The 19,346-nt window shown below is 43.6% G+C and overlaps 1 protein-coding gene across 1 annotated transcript in view; it reads right to left on the reverse strand.

The window, feature by feature from the left end:
• LOC123997340 (glutamate receptor ionotropic, NMDA 2D-like) overlaps positions 1-19,346 on the reverse strand; it is a 156,652-nt gene that overhangs the window by 61,110 nt on the left and 76,196 nt on the right. Inside the window, exons 12-13 of the mRNA XM_046301478.1 lie at positions 17,351-17,420; positions 17,012-17,129 (exon numbers count right to left, since the gene is read on the reverse strand). Coding sequence (XP_046157434.1) covers positions 17,012-17,129; positions 17,351-17,420 — 188 coding nt within the window. The remainder of the gene's footprint in view (positions 1-17,011; positions 17,130-17,350; positions 17,421-19,346) is intronic.

A 19,346-nucleotide genomic window follows, 5' to 3' on the forward strand; every position in this document is an offset into this window, starting at 1 on the left:
TATTACCACTCTACTATCATAACAACAACTATTACTGCGTTACTATCATAACAACCACAATTACCCCTCTACTATCATAACAACCACTATTACCACTCTACTATCATAACAACAACTATTACTGCGTTACTATCATAACAACCACTACTACTACCACTCTACTATCATAACAACAACTACTACTATCACTCTACTATCACAACAACCACTACTACTACCTCTCTACTATCACAAAACCCACTACAACTACTGCTCTACTATCATAACAACCACCACTACTACCAGTCTACTATCATAACAACCACTACTACTACCACTCTACAATAATAATAACCACTACAACAACCACTCTACTATCACAACAACCACTACTACGACCACTCTACTATCACAACAACCACTACTACTACCACTCTACTATCGTAACAACCACTATTACTGCGTTACTATCATAACAACAACTACTACTACCACTTTACTAACACTTACAACCACTACAACTACTGCTCTACTATCATAACAGCCACTACTGCTACCACTCTACTATCACAACAACCACTAGTACTACCACTGTACTATCGTAACAACAACTACTACTACTGCTTTACTATCACAACAACCACTAGTACTACCACTCTACTAACACTTACAACCACTACTACTACCACTGTACTATCGTAACAACCACTACTACTACTGCTTTACTATCACAACAACCACTACTACTATCACTCTACAATCATAACAACCACTATTACTGCTTTACCATCATAACAACCACTACAACTACTGCTCTACTATCACAACAACCACTATTCCTGCTTTACTATCATAACAATGACTATTACCACTCTACTATCAGAACAACCACTATTACGGCTTACCTATCATAACAACCACAATTACCCTCTACTATCATAACAACTACTATTACCACTCTACTATCATAACAACCACTATTACTACCACTATACTATCATAACAACCACTACCAATACCACTCTACTATCATAACACCCACCACAACTACTGCTCTACTATCATAACAACCACTACTACTACCACTCTACTATCACAACAACCACTACTACTACCAGTCTACTATCATAACAACCACTCCTACTACCACCCTACTATCATAACAACCACTACTACTACTGCTCTACTATCATAACAACCACTACTACTACTGCTCTACTATCATAACAACCACTACTACTACCACTCTATTATCACAACAACCACTACTACTACCACTCTACTATCACATCAACCACTACAACTACCGCTCTACTATCATAACAACCACTACTACTACTGCTCTACTATCATAACAACCACTACAACTACCACTATACTATCATAACAACCACTACAACTACTGGTCTACTATCATAACAGCCACTACTGCTACCACTCTACTATCATAACAACCACTACAACTACCACTCTACTTTCATAACAACCACTATTACTGCTTTACTATCATAACAACAACTACTACTACCAGTCTACTATCATAACAACCACTTCTACTACTGCTCTACTATCATAACAACCACTACTACTACCACTCTACAAACATAACAACCACTACAACTACCACTGTTCTATCACAACAACCACTACTACTACTGCTCTACTATCATAACAACCACTACTACTACTGCTCTACTATCACAACAACCACTACTACTACCAGTCTACTATCATAACAACCACTACAACTACTGCTCTACTATCGTAACAACCACTACTACTATCACTCTACTATCATGCCACCCACTACCACTACTGCTCTACTATCATAACAACCACTACTACTACCACTCTACTATCATGCCACCCACTACCACTACTGCTCTACTATCACAACAACCACTACTACTACCAGTCTACTATCATAACAACCACTACAACTACTGCTCTACTATCGTAACAACCACTACTACTACTGCTCTACTATCACAACAACCACAACTACTACCACTCTACTATCATAACAACCACTACTACTACTGCTCTACTATCGTAACAACCACTACTACTACTGCTCTACTGTCACAACAACCACTAAGACTACCACTCTACTATCATAACAACAACTACCACTACCACTCTACTATCACAACAACCACTACTACTATTGCTCTACTATAATAACAACCACTACTTCTCCTGCTCTATTATCATACCAACCACTATTACTGCTCTACAATTACAACAACCACTACTACTCCCACTCTACTATCATAACAACCACTACAACTACCACTGTTCTATCACAACAACCACTACTACTACCAGTCTACTATCATAACAACCACTACAACTACTGCTCTACTATCATAACAACCACTACAACTACTGCTCTACTATAATAACAACCACTACAACTACTGCTCTACTATCATAACAACCACTACAACTACTGCTCTACTATAATAACAACCACTACTTCTCCTGCTCTATTATCATAACAACCACCACTACTACTGCTCTACTATCATAACCACCACTACTACTGCTCTACTATCATAACCACCACTGCTACTGCTCTACTATCATAACAACCACCACTACTACTACTATCACAGCAACCAGCACCACTACTGCTCTACTATCATAACCACCACTGCTACTGCTCTACTATCATAACCACCACTACTACTGATCTACTATCATAACATACACGACTACTACTGCTCTACTATCACAACAACCACGATTACTGATCAACAATCATAACAACCACCACTACTACTACTATCATAACAACCAGCACCACAACTGCTCTACTATCATAACAACCACCACTACTACTACTATCACAGCAACCAGCACCACTACTGCTCTACTATCATAACCACCACTGCTACTGCTCTACTATCATAACAACCACCACTACTACTACTATCACAGCAACCAGCACCACTACTGCTCTACTATCATAACCACCACTGCTACTGCTCTACTATCATAAGCACCACTACTACTGCTCTACTATCATAGCAACCAGCACCACTACTACTATCACAGCAACCAGCACCACTACTGCTCTACTATCATAACCACCACTGCTACTGCTCTACTATCATAACAACCACCACTACTACTACTATCACAGCAACCAGCACCACTACTGCTCTACTATCATAACCACCACTGCTACTGCTCTACTATCATAACAACCACCACTACTACTACTATCACAGCAACCAGCACCACTACTGCTCTACTATCATCACCACCACTACTACTGCTCTACTATCATAACCACCACTACTACTGCTCTACTATCATAACCACCACTGCTACTGCTCTACTATCATAACAACCACGACTACTACTGCTCTACTATCACAACAACCACGATTACTGATCAACAATCATAACAACCACCACTACTACTACTATCATAACAACCAGCACCACAACTGCTCTACTATCATAACAACCACCACTACTGCTCTACTATCATAACAACCAGCACCACTACTGCTCTACTATCATAACAACCAGCACCACAACTGCTCTACTATCATAACAACCACCACTACTACTACTATCACAGCAACCAGCACCACTACTGCTCTACTATCATAACCACCACTGCTACTACTCTACAATCATAACCACCACTACTACTGCTCTACTATCATAGCAACCAGCACCACTACTACTATCACAGCAACCAAGACCACTACTGCTCTACTATCATAACCACCACTGCTACTGCTCTACTATCATAACAACCACCACTACTACTACTATCACAGCAACCAGCACCACTACTGCTCTACTATCATAACCACCACTGCTACTGCTCTACTATCATAACAACCACCACTACTACTACTATCACAGCAACCAGCACCACTACTGCTCTACTATCATCACCACCACTACTACTGCTCTACTATCATAACCACCACTACTACTGCTCTACTATCATAACCACCACTGCTACTGCTCTACTATCAAAACAACCACCACTACTACTACTATCACAGCAACCAGCACCACTACTGCTCTACTATCATAACCACCACCACTACTGCTCTACTATCATAACCACCACTGCTACTGCTCTACTATCATAGCAACCACCACTACTACTGCTCTACTATCATAACATACACGACTACAACTGTTGTACTATCACAACAACCACGATTACTGATCAACAATCATAACAACCACCACTACTACTACTATCACAGCAACTAGCACCACTACTGCTCTACTATCATAACAACCAGCACCACTACTGCTTTACTATCATAACAACCACCACTACTACTACTATCACAGCAACCAGCACCACTACTGCTCTACTATCATAACCACCACTGCTACTGCTCTACTATCATAACAACCACCACTACCACTACTATCACAGCATCCAGCACCACTACTACTATCATAACAACCAGCACCACAACTGCTCTACTATCATAACAACCACAACAACTGCTCTACTATCATAACAACCAGCACCACTACTGCTCTACTATCATAACAACCAGCACCACTACTGCTCTACTATCATAACAACCAGCACCACTACTGCTCTACTATCATAACAACCAGCACCACTACTGCTCTACTATCATAACAACCAGCACCACAACTGCTCTACTATCATAACAACCACCACTACTACTACTATCACAGCAACCAGCACCACTACTGCTCTACTATCATAACCACCACTGCTACTGCTCTACTATCATAACAACCACCACTACTACTACTATCATAATAACCAGCACCACTACTGCTCTACTATCATAACCACCACTACTACTGCTCTACTATCATAACAACCACTACTACTGCTCTACTATCATAACCACCACTGCTACTGCTCTACTATCATAACAACCACCACTACTACTACTATCACAGCAAACAGCACCACTACTGCTCTACTATCATAACAACCACCACTACTACTGCTCTACTATCATAACATACACGACTATTACTGCTCTACTATCATAACCACCACTGCTACTGCTCTACTATCATAACCACCACTACTACTGCTCTACTATCATAACATACACGACTACTACTGCTCTACTATCACAACAACCACGATTACTGATCAACAATCATAACAACCACCACTACTACTACTATCATAACAACCAGCACCACAACTGCTCTACTATCATAACAACCACCACCACTACTACTATCACAGCAACCAGCACCACTACTGCTCTACTATCATAACCACCACTGCTACTGCTCTACTATCATAACAACCACCACTACTACTACTATCAAAGCAAACCAGCACCACTACTGCTCTACTATCATAACAACCAGCACCACTACTGCTCTACTATCATAACAACCAGCACCACAACTGCTCTACTATCATAACAACCACCACTACTACTACTATCACAGCAACCAGCACCACTACTGCTCTACTATCATAACAACCAGCACCACTACTGCTCTACTATCATAACAACCACCACTACTACTACTATCACAGCAACCAGCACCACTACTGCTCTACTATCATAACCACCACTGCTACTGCTCTACTATCATAACAACCACCACTACTACTACTATCACAGCAACCAGCACCACTACTGCTCTACTATCATAACCACCACTGCTACTGCTCTACTATCATAACAACCACCACTACTACTACTATCACAGCAACCAGCACCACTACTGCTCTACTATCATAACCACCACTGCTACTGCTCTACTATCATAGCAACCAGCACCACTACTACTATCATAACAACCAGCACCACAACTGCTCTACTATCATAACAACCACCACAACTGCTCTACTATCATAACAACTAGCACCACTACTGCTCTACTATCATAACAACCAGCACCACTACTGCTCTACTATCATAACAACCAGCACCACTACTGCTCTACTATCATAACAACCAGCACCACAACTGCTATACTATCATAACAACCACCACTACTACTACTATCACAGCAACCAGCACCACTACTGCTCTACTATCATAACCACCACTACTACTGCTCTACTATCATAACCACCACTACTACTGCTCTACTATCATAACCACCACTGCTACTGCTCTACTATCATAACAACCACCACTACTACTGCTCTACTATCATAACATACACGACTACTACTGCTCTACTATCATAACCACCACTACTACTGCTCTACTATCATAACATACACGACTACTACTGCTCTACTATCACAACAACCACGATTACTGATCAACAATCATAACAACCACCACTACTACTACTATCATAACAACCAGCACCACAACTGCTCTACTATCATAACAACCACCACTACTACTACTATCACAGCAACCAGCACCACTACTGCTCTACTATCATAACCACCACTGCTACTGCTCTACTATCATAACAACCACCACTACTACTACTATCAGAGCAAACCAGCACCACTACTGCTCTACTAACAAAACCACCACTGCTACTGCTCTACTATCATAACATACACGACTACTACTGCTCTACTATCACATCAACCACGATTACTGATCAACAATCATAACAACCACCACTACTACTACTATCATAACAACCAGCACCACTACTGCTCTACTATCATAACAACCAGCACCACTACTGCTCTACTATCATAACAACCACCACTACTACTACTATCACTGCAACCAGCACCACTACTGCTCTACTATCATAACAACCACCACTACTACTACTATCACAGCAACCAGCACCACTACTGCTCTACTATCACAGCAACCAGCACTACTACTACTATCACAGCAACCAGCACCACTACTGCTCCACTATCATAACAACCACCACTACTACTACTATCATAACAACCAGCACCACTACTGCTCTACTATCATAACAACCAGCACCACTACTGCTCTACTATCATAACAACCACCAATACTACTACTATCACAGCAACCAGCACCACTACTGCTCTACTATCATAACAACCACCACTACTACTACTATCACAGCAACCAGCACCACTACTGCTCTACTATCACAGCAACCAGCACTACTACTACTATCACAGCAACCAGCACCACTACTGCTCCACTATCATAAGAACCACCACTACTACTACTATCATAACAACCAGCACCACTACTGCTCTACTATCATAACAACCAGCACCACAACTGCTCTACTATCATAACAACCACCACTACTACTACTATCACAGCAACCAGCACCACTACTGCTCTACTATCACAGCAACCAGCACTACTACTACTATCACAGCAACCAGCACCACTACTGCTCCACTATCATAACAACCACCACTACTACTACTATCATAACAACCAGCACCACTACTGCTCTACTATCATAACAACCAGCACCACAACTGCTCTACTATCATAACAACCACCACTACTACTACTATCACAGCAACCAGCACCACTACTGCTCTACTATCATAACAACCAGCACCACTACTGCTCTACTATCATAACAACCACCACTACTACTACTACCACAGCAACCAGCACCACTACTGCTCTACTATCATAACCATCACTGCTACTGCTCTACTATCATAACAACCACCACTACTACTACTACTATCACAGCAACCAGCACCACTACTGCTCTACTATCATAACCACCACTGCTACTGCTCTACTATCATAACAACCACCACTACTACTACTATCACAGCAACCAGCACCACTACTGCTCTACTATCATAACCACCATTGCTACTGCTCTTCTATCATAACCACCACTACTACTGCTCTACTATCACAGCAACCAGCACCACTACTGCTCTACTATCATAACCACCACTGCTACTGCTCTACTATCATAACAACCACCACTACCACTACTATCACAGCATCCAGCACCACTACTGCTCTACTATCATAACAACCACCACTACTACTACTATCACAGCAACCAGCACCACTACTGCTCTACTATCATAACCACCACTGCTACTGCTCTACTATCATAACCACCACTACTACTGCTCTACTATCATAGCAACCAGCACCACTACTACTATCATAACAACCAGCACCACAACTGCTCTACTATCATAACAACCACAACAACTGCTCTACTATCATAACAACCAGCACCACTACTGCTCTACTATCATAACAACCAGCACCACTACTGCTCTACTATCATAACAACCAGCACCACTACTGCTCTACTATCATAACAACCAGCACCACTACTGCTCTACTATCATAACAACCAGCACCACAACTGCTCTACTATCATAACAACCACCACTACTACTACTATCACAGCAACCAGCACCACTACTGCTCTACTATCATAACCACCACTGCTACTGCTCTACTATCATAACAACCACCACTACTACTACTATCATAAGAACCAGCACCACTACTGCTCTACTATCATAACCACCACTACTACTGCTCTACTATCATAACCACCACTACTACTGCTCTACTATCATAACCACCACTGCTACTGCTCTACTATCATAACAACCACCACTACTACTACTATCACAGCAACCAGCACCACTACTGCTCTACTATCATAACAACCACCACTACTACTGCTCTACTATCATAACATACACGACTATTACTGCTCTACTATCATAACCACCACTGCTACTGCTCTACTATCATAACCACCACTACTACTGCTCTACTATCATAACATACACGACTACTACTGCTCTACTATCACAACAACCACGATTACTGATCAACAATCATAACAACCACCACTACTACTACTATCATAACAACCAGCACCACAACTGCTCTACTATCATAACAACCACCACCACTACTACTATCACAGCAACCAGCACCACTACTGCTCTACTATCATAACCACCACTGCTACTGCTCTACTATCATAACAACCACCACTACTACTACTATCAAAGCAAACCAGCACCACTACTGCTCTACTATCATAACAACCAGCACCACTACTGCTCTACTATCATAACAACCAGCACCACAACTGCTCTACTATCATAACAACCACCACTACTACTACTATCACAGCAACCAGCACCACTACTGCTCTACTATCATAACAACCAGCACCACTACTGCTCTACTATCATAACAACCACCACTACTACTACTACCACAGCAACCAGCACCACTACTGCTCTACTATCATAACCATCACTGCTACTGCTCTACTATCATAACAACCACCACTACTACTACTACTATCACAGCAACCAGCACCACTACTGCTCTACTATCATAACCACCACTGCTACTGCTCTACTATCATAACAACCACCACTACTACTACTATCACAGCAACCAGCACCACTACTGCTCTACTATCATAACCACCATTGCTACTGCTCTACTATCATAACCACCACTACTACTGCTCTACTATCATAGCAACCAGCACCACTACTACTATCATAACAACCAGCACCACAACTGCTCTACTATCATAACAACCACCACAACTGCTCTACTATCATAACAACCAGCACCACTACTGCTCTACTATCATAACAACCAGCACCACTACTGCTCTACTATCATAACAACCAGCACCACTACTGCTCTACTATCATAACAACCAGCACCACAACTGCTCTACTATCATAACAACCACCACTACTACTACTATCACAGCAACCAGCACCACTACTGCTCTACTATCATAACCACCACTGCTACTGCTCTACTATCATAACAACGACCACTACTACTACTATCACAGCAACCAGCACCACTACTGCTCTACTATCATAACCACCACTACTACTGCTCTACTATCATAACATACACGACTACTACTGCTCTACTATCATAACCACCACTGCTACTGCTCTACTATCATAACCACCACTACTACTGCTCTACTATCATAACATACATGACTACTACTGCTCTACTATCACAACAACCACGATTACTGATCAACAATCATAACAACCACCACTACTACTACTATCATAACAACCAGCACCACAACTGCTCTACTATCATAACAACCACCACTACTACTACTATCACAGCAACCAGCACCACTACTGCTCTACTATCATAACCACCACTGCTACTGCTCTTCTATCATAACAACCACCACTACTACTACTATCAGAGCAAACCAGCACCACTACTGCTCTACTAACAAAACCACCACTGCTACTGCTCTACTATCATAACATACACGACTACTACTGCTCTACTATCACAACAACCACGATTACTGATCAACAATCATAACAACCACCACTACTACTACTATCATAACAACCAGCACCACTACTGCTCTACTATCATAACAACCAGCACCACTACTGCTCTACTATCATAACAACCACCACTACTACTACTATCACAGCAACCAGCACCACTACTGCTCTACTATCATAACAACCACCACTACTACTACTATCACAGCAACCAGCACCACTACTGCTCTACTATCACAGCAACCAGCACTACTACTACTATCACAGCAACCAGCACCACTACTGCTCCACTATCATAAGAACCACCACTACTACTACTATCATAACAACCAGCACCACTACTGTTCTACTATCATAACAACCAGCACCACAACTGCTCTACTATCATAACAACCACCACTACTACTACTATCACAGCAACCAGCACCACTACTGCTCTACTATCATAACAACCAGCACCACTACTGCTCTACTATCATAACAACCACCACTACTACTACTATCACAGCAACCAGCACCACTACTGCTCTACTATCACAGCAACCAGCACCACTACTGCTCTACTATCATAACCACCACTGCTACTGCTCTACTATCATAGCAACCACCACTACTACTGCTCTACTATCATAGCAACCAGCACCACTGCTGCTCTACTATCATAACCACCACTGCTACTGCTCTACTATCATAACCACCACTACTACTGCTCTACTATCATAACCACCACTACTACTGCTCTACTATCATAACCACCACTACTACTGCTATACTATTATAACAACCACTACCACTGCTCTACTATCGTAGCAACCACTACTACTGCTCTACTATCCTAACAACCATCACTACTACTGCTCTTCTATCATAACAACTACTACTACTGCTATACTATTATAACAACCACTACTACTGCTCTACTATCCTAACAACCATCACTACTACTGCTCTACTATCATAACAACCACTACCACTGCTCTAATATCATAACAACCACCACTACTACTGCTCTACTACCATAACAACCACTACTACTACTGCTATACTATCATAATCACCACTACTACTACTGCTCTACTATCATAACAACCAGTACCACTTCTGCTCTACTATCATAACAACCAGTACCACTTCTGATCTACTATCATAACCACCACTACTACTACTGCTCTACTATCATAACAACCACTACTACTGCTCTACGATCATAATCACCACTACTACTGCTCTACTATCATAACCACCACTACTACTGCTCTACTATCATAACAACCACTACAACTGCTGTTCTACTATCATAACAACCACTACTACTACTGCTATACTGTCACAACAACCACTACTACTGCTCTACTATCATAACCACCACTACTACTACTGCTCTACTATCATAACAACCACTACTACTGCTGTTCTACTATCATAACCACCACTACTACTACTGCTCTACTATCATAACAACCACTACTACTACTGCTATACTGTCACAACAACCACTACTACTACTGTTCTACTATCATAACAACCACTACTACTGCTCTACTATCATAACCACCACTACTACTACTGCTATACTGTCACAACAACCACTACTACTACCACTCTACTATAATAACAACCACTACTACTGCTCTACTATCATAACCACCCCTATTACTGCTCTACTCTCATAATAACAACTTCTGCTGCTGCTCTACTCTCATAATAACAACTTCTGCTGCTGCTCTACTCTCATAATAACAACTTCTGCTGCGGCTCTACTCTCATAACAACCCCTATTACTGTTCCACTATCACAACAACGACCAGTTATGCTACAGCAGTTACTATTACTACTACTACTAGTACTGCTAATTCTACCTGTAGTAACTTGACAAGGAATGCCCACAACCAATTCAATATGACTTTCTTTTACTTTCAACCTAAGAAATAAAAGGTGTATAACCATGTAGAAATGGTACAAATACAGAAAAGTGATACAGCCCACTCAACCTGTGATACTGTGAGAGTCACATTGGACAGCTACAACTCTGGGTGATCATCAGAGGGGAACAGTCACGGTCAAAAGGCCAATGCCAATAATAACCATGAACACATGAATAGTAATCATACTAAACTGCAGGTACGTACAATATTTAATGTAATTATTTATATAGTGTCAACACTATAACACTACTGATACTGTCCAGGGTTATAGTGCCAAGTTTATTTTAATTGCATCACTTCAGGATATTAATTGAAAAGTCCTCATAGTATTTATTGTCTGACTGAATTGAAATTTAGCTGACCCCAACCCTGCTATACTACTGACCTCTATACTACCTCCCATGCTGTCGTTGCTTAAATCATGCCGGCCCAGTCAGTCGTGTGATTTGACTAATGGGACTTCTGTTGAACATCATTAGCCATTTAGCCAGACTCCACAGCTTCAGCAACAGATGGACCAGGGCATATTGGAACGCAACAACAGACTGAGGTACCTGTATAAAGCTGCCTTCCCAAAGAGAAGACCAGAATCTTTAGAAAAAATTCCACTTTCTGTGCCTTTTTTCCACTTGACTTTGAGTGTATCTCTTCAGTCTTGACCTTCACCAATGACACATTGATATGGATAACTGCCATATTGAAACAAAATGACACAGAATAGGAAAAGCATACACACACGTTCCTCCAAACAAAAACCTTTTACTAAGCTCTGTCTCATCCCTGGGGCTTTCTCTCCACTTGACTGTGCTTTCTACTGTTTCTCTCTCTCTCTCTCTCTCTCTCTCTCTCTCTCTCTCTCTCTCTCTCTCTCTCTCTCTCTCTCTCTCTCTCTCTCTCTCTCTCTCTCTCTCTCTCTCTCTCTCTCTCTCTCTCTCTCTCTCTCTCTCTCTCTCTCTCTCTCTCTCTCTCTCTCTCTCTCTCTCTCTCTCTCTCTCTCAATTCAATTCAATTCAATTCAAGGGCTTTATTGGCATGGGAAACATGTGTTAACATTGCCTAAGCAAGTGAGGTAGACAACATACAAAGTGAATATATAAAGTGAAAAACAACAAAAATTAACAGTAAACATTACACATACAACAGTTTCAAAACAGTAAAGACATTACAAATGTCATATTATATATATATATATATATATATATATATATATATATATATACAATGTACAAATAGTTAAAGGTAAAATAAATAAGCATAAATATGGGTTGTATTTACAATGGTGTTTGTTCTTCACTGTTCTCTCTCTCTCTCTCTCTCTCTCTCTCTCTCTCTCTCTCTCTCTCTCTCTCTCTCTCTCTCTCTCTCTCTCTCTCTCTCTCTCTCTCTCTCTCTCTCTCTCTCTCTCTCTCTCTCTCTCTCTCTCTCTCTCTCTCTCTCTCTCTCTCTCTCTCTCTCTCTCTCTCTCTCTCTCTCTCTCTCTCTCTCTCTCTCTCTCTCTCTCTCTCTCTCTCTCTCTCTCTCTCTCTCTCTCTCTCTCTCTCTCTCTCTCTCTCTCACCATAGCTGTAAAGTGTTTTTGTTTTGATGGCATCCATCTCTCTTCGCAGCTCCAGCCTGCCAAATCTGGCAGGTGTGTCAAATCCACACAGTACATCTGACCTACTTGGCAGGTGAGGTCAGGTAGAGCTGGCGCTGCCACCACACAGCTGGCATGTTCCAGCAAGGCGATTTTAGGGAAAACATGGGCAATAGGGGGTAGGGGCAATTCTGTCAAACGGCCACCCATGACATCCTGCCAGACATGTCCACAGACGTGTGGGTACATGGTAGCTGCCCGGGCGGCAAAGTATATATAATCTCAATTCTATCAAGCCCTAGACAAAACAACCAACTGCTTCTCAAATCATATACAAACTACTGCTTTTATCAAACCCTATGCAAACTACTTTAGATCTCAAAAGGAGAAAGGAAACCTTTGTGCACTGCAGAGGTGCTGGTTGTGGAGAGATCCATAAGATCTCAGAGTCACACATTGTGCAACCATTATCCAGAGAAAATGGTGATAGATGCTATAGATCTCACATGAGTCAGTGTCTCTCCTCCTGAATGTAGTTATGACAAGACATAACAACATGACATAATATAAACTGACATAAGAGGAATAACGGAATAATGGAATAGAAGAGGATGTCAGAATGGATGTTGAGAAGCGGCCCTTAAGGAAACGTGAATGTGAGAAACATCTCCTATCCTCTAGGAATGAATCCTCTTCTTTAGTAATCCCCACATACAGTATAATACCTTCCTATTACCAGATCCATTCTCACTTAATAGCTCCTGTTACTAGAGCCCTCCACCATACTGCACCATTGTTCAGCCTGAGGTACACAAGAGCAAGGGCATGCTAAACGCCACAAATAACATGAATAAAATACAAATACAACCTGTGCACATCTGAACGCTCCATTTCCCATGCATAGAGTGTTTCCCACGTGGTCTGGATGTTTAACTCTTACCCAGGATCTTGTTTCATAGACTTGGCATTATCAGTGTGTAGGCAGCTAAAGGGCTTTGTCCGCCAACGCCACGAGCAAAGACGATTAAACAACGAGTCAAGCCAAACAAGGAGCATCCTATTGAGACAATACAGTGTGTGTGTGTGTGCGTGTGCGTGTGCGTGTGCGTGTGCGTGTGCGTGTGCGTGTGCGTGTGCGTGTGCGTGTGTGTGTGTGTGTGTGTGTGTGTGTGTGTGTGTGTGTGTGTGTGTGTATATGTGTGTGTGTGTGTGTGTGTGTAGACTGTAAAATTGACAATTAAGCATTAGTGTTTTGACAGCCTCTGCTAAAAACAGCCTTTCTCACTATTACAGGCTAAATCTCTTTCTCTCTAATCCCCGACTTGGAAATGGACAATCATAGTGCTATAATAACACCATATCAGAATTCAATTATTGAATTATCTGGCTCACTGTCATCTCTATTTCTACTGAAATGTATATATGTGTCTCTACTATTCCTTGAGGTTTAGTCAGTCTGTCTGTTTCATCCATTATTTCTTGCAGTCCATTTCTGTCCTTCTCTCCCTCTGTCTCTTTGTGCCTCTCTGTCTCTCTCTCTGGTCCTCAGCTTATCTGTAATGACTATAAAACTGTCACAAGTTGTGATGATCCCTCCAAACAACACTGACACACACAAACTAAATATTTCCTTTCATCAGATGGAAGACAGAGAGAAAAAGGAGAGAGGAGGATGAGAGGAAGGTATATAAAAAGAGATTCTCAAGAATAGTAAAGTGCTGCTACTAATGCCTGAAAGCCATAGTACAACATCCCTCATTCCTCAGGCCTCATCCCCTGTTCAACATCCCTCATTCCTCTGGCCTCATTCCCTGTTCAACATCCTTCATTCCTCAGGCCTTTATCCCCTGTTCAACATCCCTCATTCCTCAGGCCTTATCCCCTGTTCAACATCCTTCATTCCTCAGGCCTCATCCTCTGTTCAACATCCTTCATTCCTCAGGCCTTATCCCCTGTTCAAGATCGTTCATTCCTCATTCCTCAGGCCTCATCCCCTGTTCAACATCCCTCATTCCTCAGGCCTCATCCCCTGTTCAACATCCTTCATTCCTCAGGCCTTATCCCCTGTTCAAGATAGTTCATTCCTCATTCCTCAGGCCTCATCCCCTGTTCAAGATCCCTAATTCCTCAGGCCTCATCCCCTGTTCAAGATCCCTCATTCCTCAGGCCTCGTTCCCCGTTCAAGATCCCTCATTCCTCATTCCTCAGGCCTCGTCCCCTGTTCAAGATCCCTAATTCCTCATTCCTCAGGCCTCGTTCCCTGTTCAAGATCCCTAATTCCTCATTCCTCAGGCCTCGTTCCCTGTTCAAGATCCCTAATTCCTCATTCCTCAGGCCTCGTTCCCTGTTCAAGATCCCTCATTCCTCATTCCTCAGGCCTCGTCCCCTGTTCAAGATCCCTAATTCCTCATTCCTCAGGCCTCGTTCCCTGTTCAAGATCCCTCATTCCTAATTCCTCAGGCCTCGTTCCCTGTTCAAGATCCCTAATTCCTCATTCCTCAGGCCTCGTTCCCTGTTCAAGATCCCTCATTCCTCATTCCTCAGGCCTCGTCCCCTGTTCAAGATCCCTAATTCCTCATTCCTCAGGCCTCGTTCCCTGTTCAAGATCCCTCATTCCTAATTCCTCAGGCCTCATCCCCTGTTCAAGATCCCTAATTCCTCATTCCTCAGGCCTCGTCCCCTGTTCAAGATCCCTAATTCCTCATTCCTCAGGCCTCGTCCCCTGTTCAAGATCCCTCATTCCTTATTCCTCAGGCCTCGTTCCCTGTTCAAGATCCCTCATTCCTCAGGCCTCGTCCCCTGTTCATCTCAGCATAGCATTTGCCCCCGTTCCCATCATGACCCAACAAATCATCACCATCTCAGTACCCCACCATATTCCCTCAGCCAGTCCCAATTCATTCCCTCCCCCTTCCCCTTGGCCCTAACCCTCCAGTATTTGCAGATCTGTAAGGTGGAAGCAATATGGTGGAAGCTCTAACACAGAACTGCTGATACCTATCCAGACCTTACAGATCTGCAAACATCAAATGGTTAGGACCAAGGGGTAGGTGTAGGGACCGTCTTGCCTTACCCTTTGCCCTTTGACCTCCATCTCCCCCTTTCCCATCCCCTCTCCTTTTTACCACCCACCACGCCTTAAACCTTCCCCAAGTCTCCCCTCACTCTCTACATCCTTCCCCTTCCTCCTTCCCTCCTCCTCCCCTGTCCTCACCATCTCCCTTCCTCCTCCCGTCCTCCCTTATCTTCCCCATTTCCCTCCCTCCTTCCTCCTCCCCTCCTCCCCTGTCCTCACCGTCTCCCACCAGCTGCAGCAGGGCCAGGTCGAGGGGGCGTTTCCAGCGGGAGTTCTTGTGCAGGGCGATACCGTAGCCTGTGGTGGCAAATACCTTCCCAGAGCCTATGGTCATCACCTTTGACAAGCAAACATCAATCAATCAATCAAGCAAGCAACTACTCACTCAATCACTCACTCACCCAACCAATCAACCAAGCAATACATTACATGTTGTATTGCTATTTTCACAAATGCAATTTTCACAAAGTGACAGCAACTGGCTATCTATCTGACAATAAAACACAATAAAGGAGTAAATAGATAGAATACATCAAGTCAAACTTGTCTGGTCATCACCTTACAACCCTCGTCTTTCCTGGCCATGTAGTTCAACACAGCTGCATCGTAGATAAAGGCATCCAACTTCCTGTAGAGAGAGCGGGGGAGTTAAAGAGTTAATAGAACAGGGGGATGGAGTAGAGAAAGAGAAAGGCAAGAGTTGAGAGAGTGAGAGAGATCTGAAGTTAGAACGAGAGAGAGGGAGAAGAGAGAAAGGGAGAAAGTGCTAAAGAGAGTGAAAAGTAAAGAGAGTGAAAGAGAGAGGGGATGGAAGGTGGAGAGAGGATTTATACAGTACTGTGATAAAAGAGATGGGAGGAGAGAGAGAGGGAAAGAAGATTTACACAATTCCGGGGCAAAAGACACATTGGGGAGAGAGATAGAGAGTGATGAGTATTATAAAGTTTAAGCACAACCACACCGAGAGAACACACAGGGGAGGAAATAACCAGAGAGAGAGAGAGAGAGAGAGAGAGAGAGAGAGAGAGAGAGAGAGAGAGAGAGAGAGAGAGAGAGAGAGAGAGAGAGAGAGAGAGAGAGAGAGAGAGAGAAAGGGTGGGTGGGGGGATGGCATATATTAAAGAAAGGAAAGGAAATAATGATGGAGAGATAAAGAGGGGCTGAGGTAGAGTGAAAGAGAGAGAGAGAAGAGGGGGGAGAGAGGAAGACAGAGGGAGCGACCGAGAGCATCTCATTCCCAGCACATTAACAGTGTTCTATAAATGGGGTGGCGAGGCAATCGGGGAGAGATGATGACAGGGGCTTAGTGACAGTAAACTGTAAGGATTATACAACCCAGCAGACATATGATGCAGATTTAACAAGAGGAGAAGGGAAAAGAGGAGAGGTATGCAGAGAGAAGGAGATGAGAGAGTAGAGGAGAGGGATGCAGAGAGAAGGAGAGGAGAGTGTAGAGGGGAGGGATGGAGAGAGAAGGAGAGGAGAGGGGAGAGGGTAGAGGGTAGAGGGGAGGTTGCAGAGAGAAGGAGAGGAGAGGGATGGAGAGAGAAGGAGAGGAGAGGGGAGAGGAGAGGGATGGAGAAAGAATGAGAGGAGAGGGAAGAGGAGAGGGATGCAGAGAGAAGGAGAGGAGAGGAGAGGGGAGAGGAGAGGGTAGAGGGGAGGGATGGAGAGAGAAGGAGAGGTGAGGGGAGAGGAGAGGGATGCAGTGAGAAGGAGAGGAGAGTGGAGAGGAGAGGGATGCAGAGAGAAGGAGAGGAGAGAGTAGAGGAGAGGTATGCAGAGAGAAGGAGAGGAGAGAGTAGAGGAGAGGGATGCAGAGAGGAGGAGAGGAGAGTGGAGAAGAGAGGGATGCAGAGAGAAGGAGAGGAGAGTGGAGAGGAGTGGGATGGAGAGAGAAGGAGAGGAGAGGAGAGGGGAGAGGAAAGGGTAGAGGGGAGGGATGGAGAGAGAAGGAGAGGCGAGGGGAGAGGAGAGGGATGCAGTGAGAAGGAGAGGAGAGTGGAGAGGAGAGGGATGCAGAGAGAAGGAGAGGAGAGAGTAGAGGAGAGGTATGCAGAGAGAAGGAGAGGAGAGAGTAGAGGAGAGGGATGCAGAGAGGAGGAGAGGAGAGTGGAGAAGAGAGGGATGCAGAGAGAAGGAGAGGAGAGTGGAGAGGAGTGGGATGGAGAGAGAAGGAGAGGAGAGGAGAGGAGAGGGGAGAGGAAAGGGTAGAGGGGAGGGATGGAGAGAGAAGGAGAGGCGAGGGGAGAGGAGAGGGATGCAGAGAGAAGGAGGGGAGAGTGGAGAGGAGAGGGATGCAGAGAGAAGGAGAGGAGAGAGTAGAGAAGAGGTATGCAGAGAGAAGGAGAGGAGAGAGTAGAGGAGAGGGATGCAGAGAGGAGGAGAGGAGAGTGGAGAGGAGAGGGATGCAGAGAGAAGGAGAGGAGAGTGGAGAGGAGTGGGATGGAGAGAGAAGGAAAGGAGAGTGGAGAGGGATGGAGAGAGAAGGAGAGGAGAGTGAGGAGGAAAGTTATGCAGAGAGAAGGAGAGGAGAGAGGAGAGGAGAGGGATG

The sequence above is a fragment of the Oncorhynchus gorbuscha genome, linkage group LG15 (assembly GCF_021184085.1).
Source record: "Oncorhynchus gorbuscha isolate QuinsamMale2020 ecotype Even-year linkage group LG15, OgorEven_v1.0, whole genome shotgun sequence".
NCBI lineage: Eukaryota > Metazoa > Chordata > Actinopteri > Salmoniformes > Salmonidae > Oncorhynchus > Oncorhynchus gorbuscha.